We start from the raw sequence: 23363 nt of genomic DNA, 5'->3' as shown, positions 1-23363 counted from the left end.
CTTCCAATTATTTTCTTTTCCAGTGGGCTTCTGGTTCAGTAATTCTTCTACTTCTAAAAACTTTTTGGTGCTTTCTCAAATACAATTTTCATAGCACAGGTCTGATAAGTTGGTCATTTCCTGCTTCTTGAGAGACTTGAGATGTGTTGTTAGGAAAGCACGTTGTGTGATTCACTTCATTACAACAGTTTGTAGTAGGAAGAATAGCTGAGTCATTTGTACTTTTGTAGCCCAGTTTTGGTAAGTGCTGCCAAAACTTCTGGGCTCTATTGAGATATCTAATATCTGTGGATATTCTGTTGGTTCTTCTGTTGGAGTAGAATGAAAGCAGAGTATTTAACAGTGGATGGGGTTCAGCGAGCAAACAAAATACTCTGCTTTTTGTCAAAGAGGCCACGCTGCTGTAGTAAACTGGACTGATTTGTCTTGGAATTTCTATCTTTGCTCTAATAGAAAAGGGTCTATTATAGGCCAGCTTGAAACTTCCCATGAGAGAGGCACAAGAGACATCTCTGGATGGATTATGGTTATTAAATTTATTACAATAACAGTTTACAGTACAAGGCACATACTGATAACTTACAATCAGCTTGCAACACTTGTAACTAAACAGCTGCATAAATTAATACAGGTGCATCCATGTACAAGGTGGAGGGAATGCCTAATTCTGTACAGCTAAAACTCCAGTTTAATTCCTGCTCGAAAGGAACCTGTTCCTAATGTAGCAGTTTCATTAACTCCTTTTTCAGTGTTCATTATAGAGTGTGGGGTGTTCTGGTATGGCAGATAAGTGGGATGTGTGTTGGGAAGGGATTTCTTTGCCTCTAACACTTGGAATTGCAGTGCAGCCCACTTGGTATCTAAGTAACTGTATTTCGGATAAAAACAATGATCAGAGGTATCATGAAATGAACTTATAAGGTCTAGAAAAGCTGAAACCCGTATGCCACCTAAAAACTAATGGGAACTGAATCACTTTGCTAATTCATCTTAATTGGAATGAAAACACAGATGGTTTTTATCTTTGTGTTGGACAGGAAAAGAGAACTTGTTAGTTTACCTGAGGGCTTCCTTACCCTCTGTTCCTATACAGACCCTGCACTGGATTGTCCTGGTGAAAAAGAGATGGAGACGTAACACTACTATGGATCTCCAGAGCTGCCTATTTGTGACAATGCTTTTTGTTCTGCAGCATTGCTTTTTGTTTCCAGCTTCAAGTGACTTCAGACACTTAAATCTCTTGCAGCACATCTATAGTCAGGGTGTGTTTATCTGGATTTTTTTTCAGCTGAGAAATTCAAACAGAGAGAAAAACCTGGGGCTTCTTGGCTGGTTTAGTCTGCTGGGAAAACATGGCATTTCTTGGGCAGCTCATCAGAATTCCGTGCTACCACCTCCCAGTGAGGCAACGTGTGTGGCACTGTATGTAGTGTCTTAATACAAGCTACAGATGCCTCTTTTGCCATTTAAGATGCTGTTACTAAGGAAGACCGTGCTGGAAGTATTGCACGCTAAGAAGCAGCGATTTTAGCAGCTATTACTCTGCAAATTATTCCATTAGGAATAACAGTCCCAGCTTCAGTTTGCTTGCAAGGGCTCAAGAAGAAACATTGGCTTTGATGCAGATAATGCTGATATTTAATTGAACTAATTCTGCTGTAATATCACTGTTACTCTTAGTGCATATCTGGTTCAACTTTTGCTCACCATGAAGACGGTTCTGGAAGTGGTTCTCAGATATCCCGGAGGGGCTAAATTGCAAAACTGTTCTGTATGAGTAAGCATCCAGTAAGACAAATTTATTATATTTTTCTGGTGGCAGTGCAAGAACAGACTCCCTACTAAAAAATAGTGTAGGAGGCCTTTGTGATTTGCACAGAACAGTCCTTGTCCCTCTGGGTTATTTTCTTGTTGGAAGTTGGGATTGGGAGCTAAAGATAGGAAAACTCAGGTCAGTAGCAGTGGTGGAAGTGAGGTGAGTGCTTTCAGAAAGTGATCATAGAATCGCCTTCCCTGCTTTCTTATGTGCTTTATACTGATGTAAACTCTTCAGTGTTTCTCAGTTTCTCATTGCCTGCTGCTATGTGTGCATGTATCATGTCCTTGATTGTATAGCAGTAAGTTTCCTAAGTAAAACATGAATTGCAAAAGAGGCAGTTATGTTCTACTTCATTCTACTTAGTCTTTTATAACTATGTGGTAGAGTCAAAATGCAATGTCGTTATGCGAATTGTGACTATACACATTCATCTAAATTCCCATGTAACTACAGCAAAACTGTTGTCCTCCAACTGATTTGGCAGTGACAACCTGTCTACAGGGCAGCTCCCATTGGAGGCAGATGTACAGATATAATATGACAAGGTTAGTACTTGCATGGAAGTTTGTATCTCATCAGTGCTTCAAACCTGAATATAATCAGTTCTGATCAGAATCTCCTGATGAACTCAACTGCTTGTTAAAAAAAAACAGGCAACTCTGTTATTCTTAGGGTGAAAACCAAATGTATGCACATAAGAGTAGGAGTGAGTAAATCTTGGTGGTAGGTTTGTGTAAACATGCTTCTGTCAGCCAGCCAAAAGGCTTGGGCTAAACTTGAGGTCTGTACTAGGAAACAGCAGAGAAAGCCACAAGGCTGCAGCCAATCTTAGCTGTGGAACTGAAATTTAATAAATAAACAGGAGAGAAGCAGATCCTGTGAGAGTCCCCTTTCTGACATCTGAACTCAAAGTAATTCATTGTTGTCGTGTAGCTTCCTTGGGTGTAAACACATGGTCTGGGAGTACAAGGATATTGTGAATACGTAGCTTAGCTGTGCTAGCAGCTTCAGAGCTTGCCAGGTGATCCACGAGACCTTTTTGTTGCTTGACTTGTGAAGCCCACGTTACAACAACTGGCTTTGTAGTATTAAACAAGAAACAATAGAAACATGCGATCTATGGCTGAAATGAGGAGGATAACGTTACCAAGTGTGCATGTTGATTTGTGCAGAGCTGTGTACGGTGCTGCTGGAGGTTGCTTCCTCTGACGACTCCACTACAAACCCAGGAGCTGGAGAACTTACTAATTAATTTATAAAACCCTGTGTTATTGAGTAATATATGGCTATTGGAAATATTTTTGTATTTTTCAATGTAGTAGTTGAAGCAATTAGAACTTTAGAAGCGAATACAACATTGCCCAGTACGAACAATCACATGGAGGAAGATACAGGAGAACTGCCCACAGACTTGAGATTCTAAACCTAATCCTACTGCTGCTGCTGCTCATCCTAGAGAGGCTTCTGCAACAGCCCCAGTGCCCATGTGTGGAGTGTTGGTGTCCTTACACACACACAGACATCCTCGTGTTTCCAGAATGAGTTGGTTCTCAGGTCAGTCTGGTTAGAAGTGCATGGCAGGTTTCATTGAATTGCTTGGGTAGATGTGCTTGGAGGCATCATGTTTCCAAATGTCCATAGTCAGTGTCAGAACCTCCACAGAAAACTCATCCTGTTGTTATCTCAGCTGGAAACATAATTCCTTGGGTGGAAAGTTTGCTTCTGTGCTTCCCCTCTCTCCCCAGAAACCAGGTTAGCTTACACTGCGTTCATGCGGATGTCTCCAAAAGGAATTTCTGTGGCTGTTTCTGGAGTAATGCTTTTCAGGATACGCTGTTGGAAAGAGATCGCTATTAGAAGTTGGTTCCGTTTATAGGTAATAAATAACACTTCAAAGCCCTTTCCAAATGGCTGCAATAAAAACACGACTGGTTTGAGTTAATGCTTCTTACTGCTACTTACAGCCACAGGGCAAAAACGTTGCAGGGTTGTGCTATCTTTGCACAGTGGTGCTATGGAAGTAATGTATTAATTCTTTGTAGTAGATACAATCTGAATCCAGCTGTCACAGTTATGCTTTAGGACTTGGGCACTCTGAATTTGTTGAGCACATTCTCTCAGAACTGGTATTTACAAGAACTTACAAGAAATCCCAAAAATGGCATCACAGGCTGCTGCCGATTTATGGCAGAGAACCCTTATTAAGTGTGGGACAGAGAAAGAAACTCATTCTTGTAAGCACACCCGAGGGACCTGATCTGTCGCTGGCTCACATGTGTGGTTTCTAGGGAAAGCTTCCAGTTCAGTGGAACATAAAAAGAAACACTTGATTCGGTAACTGGACATGAATGTATCTCAGCCCCCTCAGCAAGACCTGGGAGGTTTGTAAATCACTCCAAACAGACAAAAGACCATTAGCTGTCATCAAGCTAGAAACAAATAGCCAAGGCATCAAACCTTAGTAAAAACAACACAATACTTATAGAAATCACTGCCTTCCTTATAGACACAGTGAGTCTACTAGATACCTCCTTAAATGTTCCAGGAGTGATGATCAACCGATAAGCCATGTAGATTGGGATACAGATGATGGAAGAGGTTCCTATGCAGTAGCCCACTACTGTGGTCCAGTAGGGATAGTTGTAATCAAAAAGCCGTAGCTCAGGGGGGCTGGATAGAAAGCTGCAAGTGACAAACTGGAAAGGAAACAAGAAAAGTTTCAACATGTTTTGATAGCACACACTGTTCCTTTGGGGAACTTTCTGTGCCAGCGTGGAACTAAACTTAAAAAACCAACAAAAAGCAGCATTGGTCTTGAGAAGGATTAAATGTGCTTTGCTCCTGCAGAGATCTCAGATGACATTAATATGGATTAAACTAAAAGCTTCCTGATATCCAGACTTAAAGAAATGTAGAACTGCTCAGGAAGTTGAGGGTATAACCCAAGCAGTAACTGAAAGCCGAGCAGTGTGGTCTGACCTTCCAGCGTTGTATTTTCTCATTCATTTGAATTCTACCATTATTACAGTTGTGCACTCTGAAACGAGTAGGGGGAGAAGTAATCCGTGGTGTGGCAATTATGTGGGAAGAGGAAGGATTGTTTTTCTTTAGGACACATCTTAATGATTCCCAATTTGTTCCCGTTGTTTGCTTTCTTCCCTACCTCTGACTCTTTCAGAATGATGCGTGGAGAAATGCTTCACTACAGTTTACTAAGCATTCATATCTGCTGGGAGCATTTCCTTGCTCTACAATCCGAGTGTGGGTTTTATTTTTATGTAGAATCAAAATAAATGAGTGGGCTTTCAAGGTTAGACAAACATTCCATCATCCATAGGTTCTATGGTGTGCCTGCTACGCTGGTTGTATTTGTGTTCTTTTAGTCAGAGAGAAACTTCCCTCAGGGTCTGGGTCTGGGTCCCTATGGAATATTCATGGGATAAGGCATTTCTATGTTATTCCAGGGTTGCTTTTCTTCAGTGAGGTTGCACTGCTGCAGGGTTTGTGCAAAGCATGCCTACTTTCCAGTGCTTCCCCATCCCATGTACTCCCAGGAGGAAAAAACACCATTTAATTAAGTCTTACTCAGAATTTGATTCATTTTCTCTATTCCGCTTTCCCTTCATGACTGGGAGATTTCTTGTGAAACAACAAATGCTTTGCAGCTGAATGCTACGTGAGTAAAGTTGATGACTGCCCTTGGAAGGATCTCTGAATTGTGGGTTTCTTTCCCAGATTAGCATCAGAAGAGCAGGAGTACCACTGAAATTCCATGGCAAAATAGCATAGAACCTTCTGGGCTGTCCTTAGTTTAGTTTAGCTTCTGCAGAGAACACAAATAACTGCCCAGTAACCACAGCACCGGAGCTGCCTGCTTTATTTTACTGGTTCGGGATCACTAAGAGGACAGTAGTTAAAAAATCATTTCTGGCTCAATGTTTGTATTTATAACCTTTTTTTTTCCTATTTTTTTTCTGTGGGTAACGAAATCAAAATCTGTTAGAGATGCTTTGATCGTTACAGCAGAGTTTAGAATTCAATCTGCATTCGGTGCTCATTAACTCCATCTTGACCTGCTCGGCTCCCAGTAGCTGTCAACGATAGCATGAACTCATTTGGGATCAGGAAATGAACACTTGATGTTAAAACGTTATCAATAGTACTGCCAAGTCAAACACCGGGGCAGGATTTCCAATCTCCAATTATAGATTTATGAAGGTTGCAATTAACTGTTGCTAACACTACGCGGGCTGCTCTGAGGTTGTCAGTCAGCAGTTAGCGAGTCTCTGTGTTTACTTGCCTTGGGTCTCCTCCCAGGCACTGTTTCATCACCATCTTTTATTTTGCCACAAACATAAAACAGCAAAACAACGTAATCTTTGTCCATGAGGGGGAGAAGGAGTTATTCCAAAGCCAGCCTTGTTTATCTAGCTGGTCTACCAGAACCCTTAACATTGTGATTTAGTAACCAGACCTTGCAGCACTGTGCTGGATTTTTCCCTAATGAAACATTTTTGTTTTAACAAGAATTGTTACTAAAGAGCTTCCTAAGAGAATCCTGTAATTAAGCTTTTAGAGGTTTAAGGACCCGCATTATTCAACAATAATCTTGTTAAAAATAAAGGATATGAAGAAAACTCACCAGCAGGAAGATGGGACTGATTGCCACCCAGCACAATCGCCAGTACCAGCCTGGGGTGAAGCCCAGCATTTCTTTCACATCATTGCAAAACTGGGTGATGCCTGTGGGGACAAATGGAAGGAGAGAGGTGACAGCAGGAAGGAGTCCCTCGCATAGAGATGTATGCAGCAAGGTGCAGGGCCCAGCCTGAGGTGCTGTTTGTTTCTCTGAGACTTAACTACACGGAGCCCTTAATTGTTCTGAATTGACCTCATTACTTACAGATGTCAGCCTGCTTCTCTCAGAGCCATCAATAGTCATTCTTAATGATTCGGTTAACAGGAAATTGGGGGGGGAGAAAGAAAGAAAAGCAAACGTTTTCCTGAGGCAACAGTGATGGTGTGTGCAGAACCAGAGGAGCTGTGGGGCCCAGCAGCAATGCACGTACCATAGAACCAGGCCACTGCCACCGCTTCCAGGAACACCACTGTTAGCACAGCTGGGCCCGTGGCGTATTCCTCAAACAGCTTCACCACGTACGCTCCTCCCTGCAAAGGACACGGTGCTGTCAGTGACCCGGAGATCAAGGGATGGAAGCCCTGGGATGCTGGTTTTTTATTACTGCCTTCATCTGAAGCAGAACGTTCACAGATGTGCGAGTTCTGCTGCACTGTGACCTGTGCAATCCTTGGCTGTGCATGGATGTAGTCCAGCAGTGGGGCTGCCATGCAGAAAAGCAAAGACTCAATCTCATGGCTGTTCTTGCTGGATTTTGATGAGTAAATGGGATCTGGTGCGGTGTGACAGGGTGACTTTTTGCATATCTCCCATGTCGCCTTCCTCCAGCTTGACTCATAGCTTCCCAAACAGGAAACAAACAGGGTGTTACTTTGCTTTCTTACCATGTGGGATGCTTAGAACCAGCTTAAGGAGGAAGAGTTTGTGTCTCAGAGAAGAACTACATCTACTTCTACGTCCTACATCTGCAGGAAACTGCCACTGAGGAGAGCTGAGGATGGGGTGAAACACTTACAAAAGTCAGGGTTGCTAATGACCCCAAAAAGCAAACGATGATCAGACCGAGGACAAAGAACTCCCTGCGCTTGCTCCAGATATGCGGGAATTCATCCAGTACTCCGGTAATCACTCCCTCCAGTCCTGCAAACTGAAATGCAGGGAAAAATTAGTGGAGATCAGAGGGCAGTTTTACCTGGAAGAGGAACTATAGCCATTGAAATGCTGTGCTTTACTCTTCCTGTAGAGCTGGCACCATTCAGATTTTCTTAAGGATTTTTTAGCTCTTTAAGCAGCAATTTAGTCTTCCTCCTTTCAATAGGAAGCGCCTATTATCCAGAGGAAGTGCTTTATTACAAGTAATAAGCTGCTGTTAAGTATGAAGTGGCTCAGCAGAGCTAACATTGTGCAATCACTGTGTCAAGCCTTCCTAGAAGGAGCTGATTCTCACTTGGTAAAACTGACCCGTGTGGCAATTCTTGAGCTGTTTTGCAGTGCTGTGAATGAAGCTTTCTCCGGTTCCCATCATTTAAATGAAATCAGTGTGAAAGAATATCAAATGGGAATGTATTCACCGATTTGTAACTGTATGAGGACAGGACAGAGGGAGTCCATAAGGCTACACACAGCCAGCAGTTCATGAATCATGTGCTTCAGCTGCATTCCCAGGTCTGCTACTATTTATCACAGTCCAACTTTGACAGATCATTTAATCTTATTTAATCTTCCATTTCTCCATCATTGAAATTGCAGTAAGAGTTCCTATCTCACAGAAGGCACACGGAGATGCCAGTCCTGCATTAAACCCTTCGGTGACAGCCCTGTGTTTGTAATTCTGCTCCTCCTGGTGCTGGCTGGGGTAAGGAATACACCAAACATCATCCACCCATCTCTCTCAAGTACCGTCTACTCACCGTGCTGTCTAATCCCAACGTGAGTAACATCAAGAAAAATATGATGGCAAAGAAAGTTGAGGCAGGCATGTTGGCAATGGCTTCGGCATAGGTGATGAAGAGCAAACTGGGTCCTGGTGGTAGAGTGGAGAAGCAGAGAGAGCTGTTAGTGCTGCTGTGGGGAGGAGAGGCCCACAACTTCTATATGCTGGCAGTATGGAATAGTATTTTAGCTGCACTGTGTATTTATAACAGTGCCTTTATCATAAAAGACAGCATCCTGAATTACATACCAAATATTTGGCATAATCTTACCCACTCATTCAAGTTAGGTCTCTCAATGTAGAATACAAAATACACCCTCTTAGAAGTCAAAAAGATAAGCCTACCCATGTCTTTGGCAACCTCCGACACGTCTTCGTTTCTCATCTCAGCCATGTACCCCAGCACAGTGAAAATGACAAACCCGGACACGAAGCTGGTCAGGCAGTTCACAGTGCTGGTAACCAGGGCATCTCTGCAACAGAACACATCACTCACATCAGGGAAATGGCATCTGCCAGGAGGGGGCACTGGTTGAGCTGCGCTTGTGCAGCAGGTTGGGGAATGCAGCGGAATGAGCAAGGAGTGGGGTTTGGAAAACAAACGTCTACAAAGCAACTCCTGGTTGTTTTTCCTAAGGAAGAACTTCAAACTATCATCAGTCTGGTGCAAGATTAACTGCTGCAGAAATACCAGGCGTCTAAAATGACAGGAATGGCTGCAGGAATATTAAAGTCTGAAGGAATTCTTTAACTGTATGAGCAGCATTTTTGTTTTTTAAGGAAACCATTACAAATTGCCTTTCGGCTCACGGCTCTGAAGTCACACCCTGAGACTGAGATTCAGCAGCTCTCATCTGACTGTCAGGGAGCCATTCTGCTGTGGCAAGTTTTACATCTGGGCCTCAGTTGGTGCAGATTACTTCTCTTTAGGGTAGGCACAACAGGAAAACTGCTTGGGCCTGCTGTCCCTTTGTTGTGCCCTGCTGCTGTCTGGTTTGTATGTATAAAGGTCTGACAATTGACCAGCATTGCTTCCTTTTCATAGAAACCAGCACCTGTGTAAAGCTGATCGTAAGATATAAAATGAGGTAGAACTCACTGGTAGCAGTTGTTATGGAATTTGTTGTAGCTGGCATAAGCCAACAGGACCCCAAAGCCTGGGCCGAGGGAGAAAAAAATCTGCGCTGCTGCATCCACCCAGACCTGAAAAAAATGATAAAGATGAAGAAAAAAGAAGATAATGAGACCGATGGGATGAGTTTGGCAGATTCAGAATATCGCTTGGCCATACGAAGGTGAGCATCATTAGCGTGCTTATGTTCTAGTCCTGGTCTAACAAACATTTTGACATGAAAGTGTGTTGGAATATGAGTTCTTTCTCTTGAGATTTGGGAGAGGTGTTAATATCTACTACAGTTTGGCTGGCTTTGCTGTTCTGGCTTTTGTTGGTGATGCAATTAGGATTTATATCGAAAGAATTTACAATGGATAAAAAGCTGTTGTGTTTCTTTACATGTTGGAAGTACCCACTTCTGCCAGCAGCGCAGATGATTTGCCTCTAATTGGGTTACCAATGCTTCTGTAACTTATGGAGAGCTCTGCCCATGGTTTGGTGGGGGCTTGGCCCATCTTTCTCCGTGTGCTGTGCAGTAGCCCAATGTTGGGTCGTGCATCCTTCAGGCTGAGATTCTTCCTAGGCACACAGGTTGCAGTGTGGATGCGGCTGTAGCTCAAGGGACTCCATACAGCTTTGTTGTAGCCATGATAGATGCAAGCATGATGATCGTACTATGAAAAGCTTGTTGTACTTGAAGAGTGACTGCAGCCTTAATGAGTGATGTTCCTAAAGTGCCAATATCAGCTCTTTTCTGAAGGTGAAAGTCCTCATTTGTTTATCCTCTTTTGATTGAAACCTGGAGTTCATTACCGCTCATTTCTAATACTCTCTGCCATCGTGTGAGGCCATCCTGTATCAGCCCCAGACAGAACTCTGTCATCGTCCAGCACACACAGATTGTGATCTGCTGTCCTCACTTCAGATACATCCAATACAATATCAATGCCCTTTATTGCTTTTTCAGAAGACGTGGTCCCTTATTGAAGATGCTGCTTTATCAGAGACCGGTGTCTTTTCATTTCCTCTTCATTCAAAACTCTCCATATCAGCTGGGGAGCAGCAGACTTGCAAACATTAGAATTTTTAATCTTTGTATTTGTAGTATTTATTGCTTTGGGGTTTTTCCATCACTGTCCCCACTAGAGGCTTTTCTTACACAGAGACCTCAGTGCAGCCTCCAGCCTGATGGACTATTTGTCATCCACAGAGTTCAGAGCTGAATCAGATAGCGGAATGGGTTGGCTGTTTTGTTTTATTAGCTCAGTCTTGTCCTCATCCCTCCTTTCTATTCAAACCCCAGTGGGGTGTGCAGACCCAACTGATCCATTGCTGTTCCAGTGCACTTGCCCATGTCCACTCATCACCAAGTCATGCTTTAGTTGGCATCTAAGGAGACCCTCCCTGGGCTTATCTGCCTGAGTGAGTCACAGGATGGAGACTTTAAATTTCAGCTCTGGTAACTATAGACACCACTGGGTGTGGGAAAGTCTGTCTGAGCATGTAATGATCCCCTCACCATCAAAACAACTGCAGCTAATCCAGATAGTAGGGTTCAGTAAATGTCATTTACTCAATGTGACAGCAACAGGCCAAGGAGTGTGTTGCAGTGTAGCAGCAATCACTGTAGCTTCTTGCACAGCGCTGGGCTGTTCACTATTTCACTGTTAGTTCAAGCTTAGTTCACAACAAACTTAAACAGCAGAACAGAACCAGGAACCCCATCTAATCTTTAAAAAATATCTATATGTTTATGGAAAGTATAGGGCGACTGTTTAAACAAGAACACGACGACAGGCTTCTAAGTCCATGCCAAGACATATGTGTAGTCATACTCTATGTTGAAAGTACACACCGGAGTTTATACATGTGGTACATAAGCTGAAAGGCTACAAACGAACCCAGCTATTTTGTAATGCACTTACCTCAGTGGCCAGGAGCTTCTGCCATTCAGGTTTCAGGTAATAGAGGACCCCTCTCCAGGCACCGGGCAGAGTTGCCCCTCTCACTAGCAGGATAAAAAGTATGATGTAAGGGAACGTGGCCGTCACCCACACCACCTGCAATGGAGAACATTGAGACAGTGTTTGCCACGGGTAGAAAATTAAGAGATGAGAAGAACTGATGATAACTTTCAAATGATAACTCTTAGCATTTATAAAACCTTCATATGAACTTCTCAAAAGTTCTGTAAAGGGGCAGATTGCACATAAATATTATCCATGCTTTCTCTGCATGGGGTTGTTTTTGTGCACAGAACTGTGGCATAACTTATTGTTATGTATTACTTGGATAACAATAGCAGTCACTGCAGCAGGGTCTTCCCAAATAGGTGAGGCTACAATCCCTGCTCTGAAGACAGTCTGGGATAACTGTCATGTTAATTGGCTCCTTCGGAACTTGTGCTTGGCTACACTGTACCAAATGATTTGTCTTGTTTTTGCATTCACCTTGCCGGATGTTTTGACCCCTTTCCAGATGCTGAAGTATACAATGACGAAGATTAACAATAAACAGAGGGTCAGTTGCCAGCTAATGCCCCCGAGGTCATCCAGCCCATTGGACCTATGCACCTGTAGAACTTGACGGCTGAAAGAGGAAAGAAAAAACACAAGTGTAGATATTTTTGTAACAAATATGTTCAATATGGTTTGAGAAGTCCCTTACTGTGGTCTGAGCATTACAAGTAGTCCTGAGGCCTCCATAATTAGACTTCAGAGTCATACTACCTTGGATTTTTATTATGTACAAGCCTGATATTAATAGTACTCCAGTGATGATAAATGGTAAATACTGACAGCTGATAATGGCCACACAATTGGGAACCTGGAGTCTAAAATAGAGAGTACCCTCCCCCACACCCTAAGCTTACATCCCCCTACAGGTATTTCATTACTGGAATAGTAGGAGTACCATTACTAAACTTCCCCTCCAAATAAAAGCTTGCTACATGCTCCACCATTCTGTCTGATATTACTGTCCTCACTTACATGCACTTACGTATAAAATTCTTCTGCAGGAGAGATGGAGTGCAGGGCCCAGCTGACGTTGTCCTTGCTGAAGTAGGTCGTGCAGTTGTCTGTGTTCCATGCATTATTGCAGCTGGTCCATGGCAGCTCCGTGGTGAAGGAGGACACGAGGTAGTAGAAGACCCACGCCATGATGGTGTTGTAATAGGAGGCTACATAGAGGTCTATTACACAGATGGCAAAGCCAATGCCTAGTAGGTTAGGAAATAATGACATGAAGCGAGTCTAAGTTAGGCCACAAGAAGGAAGGAATTGGTTATTCACATCACCCACAATCAGTAACCACGAAGGCAGCTTTGCAGGGGGTACATGTACCCTGTTGTGTATCTACAACACTGGAATTTCTTATGGCTTCAGAAATGCTCATATTCTGACTCCAGAAGAACATTCTTAATCAAGACAATGTGCTTAATCTGTGCTTATGTTTTTTCAATTACATGTTTGGGGTTTTTTTTGTTTCGTTTGACTTTTTTACTTATTTCAGGCTTGATTCAGAGCAGCCTCTGTGTAATCAATCAGAGAGTGCATGAGAGCTCACACACATCTACAGATGTACATTAAACCTTATGAAAACTTCCTTTGTAAAGCCAAACTTGTGTGTAGAACGGGACTGACTTTGCTCTATCCTTACTTTGCTCAGAAAATACACCTTTATTGGAAGACCTTATTCAGAAACTTTCGATTCATTTTCCATTTCCCTTCATTACCTTTGAATATAGGACATATTTTTCTCCAGATTGAAATACACCCATTCCTGTGGTACTGTCCTAATGCTAATTCCATATAGAAGAGGGGAATACCACCGAAGATGGCCATAATTGTGTAAGGAATGAGGAATGCTCCTGCAAGAGACAAAGCAGATGATTATATCTCTTCATAGGACTCCTCATCCACTAGTTTCAACACTCCATGAACAATTCCATTTGTTCCCCAGGGAAAATGCTTATCCCCTCCCTATCCACTGTGCCACACTGTGTTACTGTGGGATTACTCACAAGTAGACGTGGGATTCACAAAGACTGTACTGCCTCTGCAGTATGAGATGAGGTACAGACACAGTAATGAATTTCTTTGAGCACATCAGGGAGGCAGAAGTCTTTTCTGCCCAGTCTCTCCTTGAGGAGATTTATACTTTGGCTGGAGCATCCGTGAGTCTCAGCCCCAGTTTTCCTGAGGAGTGTTTTGACAAGTTGGTTTATCTGGTTTTAAATACTCCTTGGGATGGGGCTCGAATCTTTTCTCTCGGGTTACTTTGCACCGAACCAGCTCTCAGCTCCTGGTTGTGCTCATTTTTTATATCTTATCCTATCTTGTGGTTTAACTTTTCCAGTCTGCTTTAAAAGGAATTCATTTCCCATTACTCCTGTGCTGTGTATGATGTTAAAATAAATTACTAAATTAATTCATTAGTAAGGAAGGGAGCTGAATGTTAAGGAACAGCATACAGAACCGGTCACTGACCTCCTCCATTTTGATAGCATATGTAAGGAAATCTCCACACGTTTCCCAGATCCACTGCATATCCAATGACAGAGAGCAGAAAGTCAATTTTTTTACCCCAGGTCTCTCTGTCTTCCAGCTCCATCAGCTGCTGCTGACCCTCTGCTCCACACGTGGTGGACGTGGTGGTTGTGGTGGTGGTGGTGGCTGCCGGGGCAGTGCACTGCACATCCTCTACCTCTCCCATCCCATTGCAAGGCACGGAGCTCTGCACTCCCGAATAACCATTTGAGATCTGAGCTGCCTCCTCTTTATCTCCCTGTCCAGGATGGACTTTATTCCCATCCTCCATGAGCCGTAGGGCAGATTTAGGGTTCCTGATCAGCAGTCCATTCTCTTTACAGTCTTCTCCCTCGTTGCAGTCTGAGGTACCTTTCTTGGAAGTCAGCGGCTGAGTCTCATTGCTCGTTGCCTTTTTCTCCATTTTTCCAAGCTTTCTCCTGCCCCGTTGCAGACAGGCAGCAGCACAAAGTCCCCTTCAGCTTATTTTCCCACGCTTTTATTTCCAGCGTATTCCCAACGCTCTCAGAATTCCCCTTCCATATTTAAATCCATCAGACTGAAGGCACAAACACCATCTAAGAAACGAAATGCATTACAAATTACTCTGTTACAGAGCTTATTGATGCTGGTAACGTTCACGTTACAACTTGGGCAGCTCCTGTGATTAAAATACTTTTGGAGATAGTTAACCATTACTGGGTGATACATGGATTATGTAGCAGATAATCCATTTAGAAGTGAACTAGTGAAATTCTAAGCTGCGTGCAAAGAAAGGAAGGAAGCGGTATTAAGAGAGAAGAAATAGTTAAAACAAATAGTTCAATAACAACAGGTGTGCAAACTGCATCCCACCATCATCCTTCTTCAAAAATCCCACATCCCTACCACCTTTAAAAGCAGATCTGGAAGGCTTAAATGAAAGCTGGGAAAGTTCTGTCAACACTGATAACGAGAAAAAGACAAGAAGAATGGGAGATTTCAGTTTGGCTGGTTAGAATCAGAGGGAACCAGCATCTGCGTCTGCTTAGGACAAAGCCTGACCCCCATGCTGCGTAACTCCCCAGAGGAACAAAGGCATGTCTCACTCTGTTTGGGTTCCAGCCATGGGAATGTCAGTGGGCACCGCTCCATCCCAGCCATGGCTTTACCTGCTCTCTTCTTACAGGCTAGAAAGATAATCCAGGGGAAACAAAACAACCCAAAATTCAACATAAATAAAAAAATAAGGAAAGAAAGCAAGGAATTGTTCCTTGAGAATAAAAAAGAGCAACAAAACAACTGTGGTTCTGTGGGTCATGTTCTTTTTTCTGCTCGTTTGTTCAGGTGCTGTAAATCCTCAGTCAATTAAACGTGCAAGCAGATCCTTTGTGCTGGGGGAGCCCCGGGGCATCAGCCTGGCTTTATAGCTTGCAAAGCATTACTTCATCTACGTGATGCCCCTACATCTCATTCTTCCTTTTCAGAGCATTTTTTCACTGCAATAAATATGATCACAACATCCCGAGAGGAAGAATAAGCATTATTTCACTTTCAGCTCTTGGAAAAACCGAAGCAGGGTGGGAATATTATTTGCTCATTGCTGGGATTTGCTCTCTGCCAGGGCTATTAGAACACAGGTTTTTCCCAGCCTTCAGACTTGTGCAGAGACTGTTTGCTAAGGCTCTTCACAAGCGAGCAAGCAGAAAGGAAAGTTATTGAGCTGCAAAGCAAGCAGGAGGAGCTTCTGCAGGGATGTTTTTATAACTTCCATAAATCTCTGGGTTGCTCACACTTACTTTCTGTGCTTACCCAGATAACACTGTTATCACCTTACAGCAAGCAGCGTATCATTAAGGTTGGATTATTACATCAGTACTTTGCTATCATTAGTTAATCATCACAAAAACCATCTTCAGAGCACCCCAGAAAAATACATGTGAGAGGACAGCAATCGGTTTTACCTGCGGGACTATGAGAACTGAGTGCCTTTGGAGTCCAAAACCTTCCCAGTGTCCCAAAAGAGCCTGTGGAGATGGAGCCGTCCTGCCACCACTGGGAACACCAGCAAAACCCTAGGAAAGGACACACCCAACCCTTCTCTCCATTGTATGGCATGTTAAGGGTAAGCCAGGAGTATGAAAAGGTAACCCGAGCCCTTATGGACTTTATACCTCTTACTCATAAGTGGGAAAGCAGTAAAGGGTGTTGATTTAACTGCATTATTTGCAAGACTGAATTTTCCATACCATCTACTGTATTCATCAAACATCTTCATTCTGCACATAAATACTTTTTGGCTCATCCTGGGGGGAGTTTGTTGAATGTCGTGTTGGTTTCCTGGATCTGGGACAATCAAGATTGTTGTCTTATCCGACCCTAAGCTCCTTCTGCAGCCCAGAGGAAAGAAATATCTCTTGGAAATATCACATCCCTTGGCATATTACTGTGGGATTTTCAGTACTTTGAAGCTCAGCTATGCATTGTGACTTGTGAATTTCGAAGGGGCTTCTGCTGGAATTTGAACTATTCCTTTCTGAGTGTGAATTCCAGCTCACCGTCTACCATGGGAAATCTCTGGAGCGAGGATCCAGAGTTCTGCAGTGCTGTTCTCACAGCTGGCACGTGGAAATAGAACCGTAAGATTTAATTACCCTTTAAAAACAAAACCAATAACAAACAGAAGGAGGACGTATGCTGCTACAGAGAGCACTAGCAGTGGGAAAAGTAGAGTTCGTGGAGTTGAGAATTACGCTGGGATCAGTAGGGAAACAGGCAGGAAAATTATGCTAAGGAAGGACTTTGCCCACTTTCGCCCCTCATTCACCCATCTCTCTGTTGCTGCAGGACCTTTAGGACGCACTATTGAAGTGAATAATGAATGGAATGGCAGTTAATTACCTATTTTTTATCTGAGCTGTTGCAAAGGTTGCTCTTACATAAGTACCGGCTGGCTTCTTATCACCAACACAATTAGTGCAGAAGGAGAAAAAAAATAAACAGAAAAACTGCACAGAGCCAGAATCGTGGAACCATAGAACCACAAAGGCTGGAAAAGCCTCTCAGGTCCCCAATTCCAGCCCACAGCCCTTAGTGGCACATCCCTGTGGGCCTTGAACACCTTCAGGGACTCCACTGAAGCTCCCTGGGCAGCTGTACCATTGCATCAGCTCTCTTTGGAGGAGAGATTGTTCCTAACATCCAACATGCTCTGCCTGGAGCAGCCCTGAGACACACTTATATGTGCTGAACTAGGCAGTGAGGCTGTGCGCTTCGTGGAGCTTGGCTCAAACCACCAACACAGTTCACATAAACCAATTATTACATGATAACGTTCAGTTACCCCCACTCAGAGCTCGATTGAAGCCAACAGTAGATGCCCAAAGCCAACTCCTCTGCCTCTACTAAAGCAATCCTAAAGGAGCACCCTGTCTTGGGGTCTGGATCCTTGCAGAGCTGGGAGCCACAGAGCTGGGCATTGCTTTGGGTGTTCTTGAGGCACGCAGTGACCTCTCGTGGCAATGTGGGGATCCCTGTCATGCTCTGCCATGCAGTACAACAAATCTTCCCAGCGCATTAATACAGAATTATTTCCCAGTAATCTGTATTTCTTAAAGGAGAAAACTAACTCTTGCTGGGTCTTGTTGAAACCAGCACTTGGTGTACAGCCCCCAGCTGGGTTACAGCTGCATTCCAGCAGGAAAACCCCCATTATTGCCATCCCTCTGCCCTCCTCCTGTCCACTTATTTACACCTGCAAAGAGTTAAACTACAGGGAACCCCAAGACAAAACGTTAATCTATTCTGTTGGCAAACAGCATCAAATCTGAGATGATTTCTGCTAACTTGACCTAAGCTTTACTTCCATCACAAAGTATATCAGACCGTTAGAATTACATGGCTGCATGTTGCACCATGCAAAGAAGATGCAGCTCATAGAGGCAGAGGGATGTAAATGGGAAGATCCAAGGCACTGTTCTCAGCTATTCCCAAGATGGTTTAATATGGGTAAGATGTGAAAGTAAGGCTTGAAAATGATAGCACTAGGGAAATACCAGCTTGGACTGTGAGTCCTATGTCACGCTCTTGTCCATGTCTCAGCCTGAATTTAAGGAGTCAGCAGGAAAGAGAGGAGTTACCTGGAGGAATTTGTTGAGAAGAGAGACTTTGCAGTAGCTTTGCAGATGCTGCCAAGCTGCCAGATATCATTGAAGGAACAGAGAGGGAAGGAAAATGCACTTTGTGGCTCAAGAGCGTCAGTAAATAGTGCAAGGAAACAGATAAGCACAGAGGGAGCGATAATCCATTTGCATTCTTCCTCAAATTATTTATATCAACTCATAGGAAAAGTTGAGTAAATACCAGCAAAGAAATAGAGCAGTGCTCTATAATGCTGCTCTGCACAGTGACCCGCTCTGCAGTTCAGCTTAGAGTCTGCACCTCGATGCCAGCAGGCACATCGTTATGGTTGCCTGCTTTTGTCTAAAGGAAGCAAGGATCCAGGCCCCAGCTTCCAGATGGATGCTCGGTAACGGCTCTCTCTGAGCTGCAGCCCCTCTGCTGGGGCTCTGCTGCCTGCTCCATGGGATGCTTGTCCTGCAAACGGCTGCACTGATGCTGAGGACACAGACTGGCAGCCAACAGAGCTGCAGGAACACAGCTGTGAAGCAGACTGAACACACCAGCATCGGATGGGACAGAGCGAGCACTTTGTTAATGGCATTCCTAATGAAAACTCAGCAGTTATGAAGTTTCCAGTTTGGAGGCAGCGTTTGCTTGTTTGTGTGGCAGCCTGAAATTCACCACCCCCTGTTCCATTACAACACAGACCGCAGCACTTGCCAACTCACAACATGCTCTCCAAGAAACCCATGGTCCATCCACCAGCAGCACCAGAACAGGAGAGAGCTCCCCATTAAAACGCCCCACAGCTCACAGCCCACACTTATATACTCCACAAGCAATGCTCCAAAGACCCCATATCCCATCAATGCACTGTCCTCCCCTCCCCAGGCTTCCTAACACAAGACATGCCTTCCTCAAAGCCTTACGCACGCAGTTCTATTGCATTCCTCACCCAACCTCTGTGTCACAGTGCAGACGTACCCAGCGAGACAACAGCTTTCAGCAGTAAACTTGACTGACTGCAAATACACTCACAGCACACACCTCAGCTCCATCACTTGCAATAAATCCGCCCCATCGAGTCAGATAATTTGCTACAGAGTCAGATAATTCTTGCTTCAGATCTGCTGTTTTTCTGTATTTCTCTTTTATAGCTTTTCTAATTGTTATTTTGTTTGGTTTTGGCCAATGTTCTATAAATCCTGCTTTAATAATGCACTGATGTGATGGCCGAAGCTCAGATTCCAGATGCTGCAGGCATCCCACAGCCCCGAGTGCCCGCATAGGATGGGGGGCACACTGCAGGAAAGCAAAACATGAGCAGTGTAAAAGCCATATCAAACCTTCACCCCACATCCATCCCTCTGCTGGTTTGCTTAATGAAAAGCTGTCACTTGTTCTTTTTTATTCTGCTTTAGGAGCTACACCAAGACCTTAAAAGTTAGATGAAACAGCGATATATACATATATACGTACATATATACGGATGAGGTATTTTAGGCTGCTGTTAGTAGTTCAGCTTTTAGAAGCAAAGTTGAAAGAGGCAGCAAGAAGTCCAAGTTAACGATGCTCCCATCCCTGCTTGCTGCTGCAGGACGGCTGCTCAGACACCTCACACCCTGCCTGGATTTCATAAGGCATCTCACAGCAGAAGCACCGACCCTTCCCTTACCTGCCCTTCACCCAGGTGTGCAGTGCTCTCCTCGCAGCTCTCCGTGCCTTAGGAGCCTTCACCCACATCTGCTGCAGCTCCCAGCACGCAGCCTGTGTGCAGCGCAGCACCTCGGGGAGCTTTTTGTACACCAGTCCCCCTCACATGGTCTGATTTGCAGATAATCTGCTGCCAAAGAGCTCTTTAAGAATTTTTTGCGTCACTTTAGTGAAATAAACTTTATGTTTCACCAGGGCTGCGGCTCGGTTTTGCCTCCTAGAGGTGGGTGGCTCCATTTGAGCTGCTGGAAGGAACGCGATCCAATGGAGGCAGAGGGCGAGGGGAGCGGCTCAGAGCGGGGCAGCAGCGCTGTGACAGCTGGAGCAGGAGGTGCAGGGAGCACAACACATGGGGCCGAGGTGCTGCTTGCAGGAGGAGGAGGGAAGGACTGTTATTGCCACAAGTTTCTATCATTTTAACGAGGAGATGAGAAGTTTAGTTTGAGCACGGTGAGCACAAAACCTTTAGGAAGTGCTTGGAGGGGCTGCAGCTCATCCCACCACCAAACCCACCCCACTAAACCAGCATTTCTTCCCTTCTTAACTTAAGGTTTTGCTTCTAAAGGGCCGCGGATCGCAGGTCAATGAAAGCGTTGCAGTTGGGTGTGAAAAAGAAATGGGAAGAAGCATCAGAGCGGGGATGGGAAAGAAGAGTTGATGGTTACAGCAGCAGTGCTGTGCTGTAAGAGGCTGCACACTTGACTTGTTCCAAGCAATTAAAAGGGGGAAAACACACAAAACTGTTAAAAAAGAAAAGCACTGGGTTAGAATCAGCGCGTTCCTCCTTCGGGTCCCCTGTGTACAGCAGCTGTGTGTCACTGGCACCATCTGAAGGATGGCTCTGGTATTGCACTTACAAACAGGTCGTTACTTCCCATTAATTCCTGTGGCAGTGCATTCCCAACGCTTCGTTAATTAATATTATTGCTTTAGCCGTTCACTGCCCTCCCTGTGAAAATAGTGCCAGTGAGCTCCTCTTGTTGTCACACAACTCTCCTGCTTTGCTCCTTCCAGTGCAAACACTCTGGTGGTGTGAACCTCTGCTGAGCTGCGGAGCGGATCAGTGTCCTCCCCTGCTGTTATCCATGATCCTCCTTATCCCGTCCTGCTGAGCACAAAGACCATCACATCCCACCCACTGAACCCCTCTTAAGATCACAGCACAGTGTGGTAGTGCAGTGTGGGTGCTGTGCCCCAGGAGGGCTGCGATGAGGGCTACGTGCAGATCTCCATCTCACACTGCTGGGAAACCTCAACACTTGTTCCCCTGTTACCTCTTCTTCCCTCCTACAGGAAACACCACCTCTGTGTGCACCTCAGGTCTCCACTATTGCCTGAACTGTACCTTCCTGAAGCCTCAGCACTGTAACTTGGAGGTTTCTGTGTCTCATCCTCCCACTCCAACTACATTCCTTGAGCCAGTTCTGAAACACCGCTGATAACTGCTCTGCTTCCATCTGCTCTTACTAGTGGCACCCAGCGTCAGCGTTCGTCCATTCCTGTGGGCTATACAAAGCTGTAATGTGGAAAACAGCACGTTAAGAGCACAGAACCACCTCTCATGACTTATGCTGTTCCTATTTTTTTTCCTGTTAATGTCTTTTGCAGCAGCGCCTGTTTGTTGTTCTTTAATTTCTTGCCAGAAGCCTGGAGCCTTTGGGGCATAATGCAACTAACAGACCTCGCATTTCAGCTGACCCATCACCATTGTGGAAGGTACTTATCCCACATGTGACATCCTTTCAGGTGTTGCACTGAATTTCAGGGAATCTTTTGTACTTTGCAGAATCGTGGTGGTTTAGGGACAGTACAGAAGATCAAAAGCATTACATCGGACCTTACAAAAGATACAACTTCAAACTCTTCCACAGCCCTTCACAGATAAAGCAGCAGTAATTCCAGCCACCAGTACCAGCAGAGGAATGGGAATCATCAACAAAGTGACCTAATGACAGCGGTACCAGCTGGACCAAGAGATTAACGCCAGCCCTGTGAGCATGTCTCCGCTTCACCGCCAGTAAGAGGATAGGAACAATCGGCAAATAACAAGCAAAAAAAATCTAGGATTTGTTTTATGTATTGTTGCCTTTTGCTCAGTTAGGAGCCAGATCACATTTAGAAGCTGTTACATTTGGCTCTGGGATCAAAGAAATCCTGATTGTCCTTCTTTGCTAAGTGAACACGCTGGGATGTCCACCTGGCAGCTGGGGAGCCTGGGGGTGGTGGTGGTTCTGTTGGCATCAGAACTGTGCTGAGAGGATTCAGAAGGGGAAATCTGATGCCAAGAACCTACACACCAACACTGTACGTGGCCTCTCCCCTGGCCGCTGCCTCTTCTGAGTTAGCAGTGTGTTGTTTTCCTGCTCCTGATTACTATAGCCGACTTTCATCACATCGTCTGTCAATATTTTCCAAGTGTCATAGGAACTGCCTTTGAATCGTCACTGTATGGTTTTATTGACAGAAAGGGGAGGAGGAAACTATCTGCTGGCTGCCCAGTTCCTCCAGACTCCAAAGGTCTTCTTAGGAACATGCAAAGGATATAAACCAACCAAACTGAACTGAAGCAGAGCTGAAGAATTGCTTCTTGCTTCTCACTCTAATGTAATATTTTTGCCAGGCAGCATAACAGAACATCTTAGCTTGCATTGTACCTTAAACTACAGTCATGATCAGCAGCCTCAGAGCCGACTGTTTAGCTGCCCTTGGAGCTCTCAAGGCAGAAAAGCTGCTCTCACATTGACACACGTATTTCCCTTCTTACTCCCCCTTACAGAGATCTTATAAAACAGCCAGACGTAAATGCAAACCTGCTTCTGCCAGATTGGCTTCGTTTCCTATGATGTGTTCTAGGCATGTGGATTTTCTGTGCTTATTTGAAGGAAAGGGGAAAAAAAAAAGCACTATTGTATAAACTGTACAGGGAAAGATCTGGGTAAGGACTCCAGAGATAAGCACACACTGGACAATACCTTTAAATACTAAAATTAACATAAAATCTGGCTTGGAAACAAGTCTTAATTTGTCAGGCTCTGTCACAGCCATCAGAACTGCCACAGGCAACAGAAGTTCACCAGTTAAACTCCAGAGAACAAATTAGCTCTCCATGGCAGCTACAGAAGTAGGTAGATGGTGTAAAGGGAAGGGAAGAAGTGGTGTCGTGTCACCAGCATTTTGAAAGACCAAAATACTGACCTTTCCACAGGGAAAAAAAGCTCCCAAACCAACATGCATTACTCATAAGGAAAACACTGTGCATAACACAGCTTCCCAAGAGGACTGGCTTTGTTTCAGAGCCACCAGGGTTCAGCATGGAGCACAGGGCTGTTTATTCACCATGATGCCATTAACACAGCACAAGGCAGAGGCCACAAATCACAGACCAATGGTGGTGCCTTGGATCAGCCTGCCCACCCCTTTGTCAGAAGGAAGGATCCATTCCATCAGTGTCACTTCTGAACTGTTGGTCTGCAACCCCTCAACCAGGATCTCTAACAGCAGAGGGAGGCATCACA

At 44.4% G+C, this 23363-nt stretch overlaps 1 protein-coding gene across 2 annotated transcripts; it reads right to left on the bottom strand.

Annotated features, from left to right (window-relative positions):
* Positions 1 to 513: 513 nt before the first annotated feature.
* SLC6A4 (solute carrier family 6 member 4) lies at positions 514 to 20150 on the bottom strand. Of its 2 annotated transcripts, none has more exons than XM_015880778.3 (14): positions 19811 to 20150; positions 13996 to 14612; positions 13242 to 13376; positions 12506 to 12725; positions 11956 to 12094; positions 11431 to 11565; positions 9491 to 9594; positions 8737 to 8864; positions 8369 to 8481; positions 7474 to 7605; positions 6889 to 6988; positions 6462 to 6562; positions 4348 to 4515; positions 514 to 3652 (listed from the first exon to the last, which is right to left on the bottom strand). In XM_015880778.3, the coding sequence occupies exons 2-14, from the start codon at positions 14456 to 14458 to the stop codon at positions 3578 to 3580; spliced, it is 2013 nt and encodes a 670-aa protein (XP_015736264.1). In that variant the 5' UTR covers positions 14459 to 14612; positions 19811 to 20150; the 3' UTR covers positions 514 to 3577. The 2 variants fall into 2 exon arrangements, with proteins under 2 accessions (XP_015736264.1, XP_015736265.1); XM_015880779.3 differs by lacking the exon at positions 19811 to 20150 and adding an exon at positions 15978 to 16093.
* Between the last annotated feature and the right edge of the window lie 3213 nt (positions 20151 to 23363).

The sequence above is a fragment of the Coturnix japonica genome, chromosome 22, assembly GCF_054131305.1.
Source record: "Coturnix japonica strain WE chromosome 22, WE-NBRP24, whole genome shotgun sequence".
Classification (NCBI taxonomy): Eukaryota; Metazoa; Chordata; class Aves; order Galliformes; family Phasianidae; genus Coturnix; species Coturnix japonica.
The sequence above is the reverse complement of the archived record's forward strand: the minus strand, read 5'-3'. Positions and strand labels throughout refer to the sequence as shown.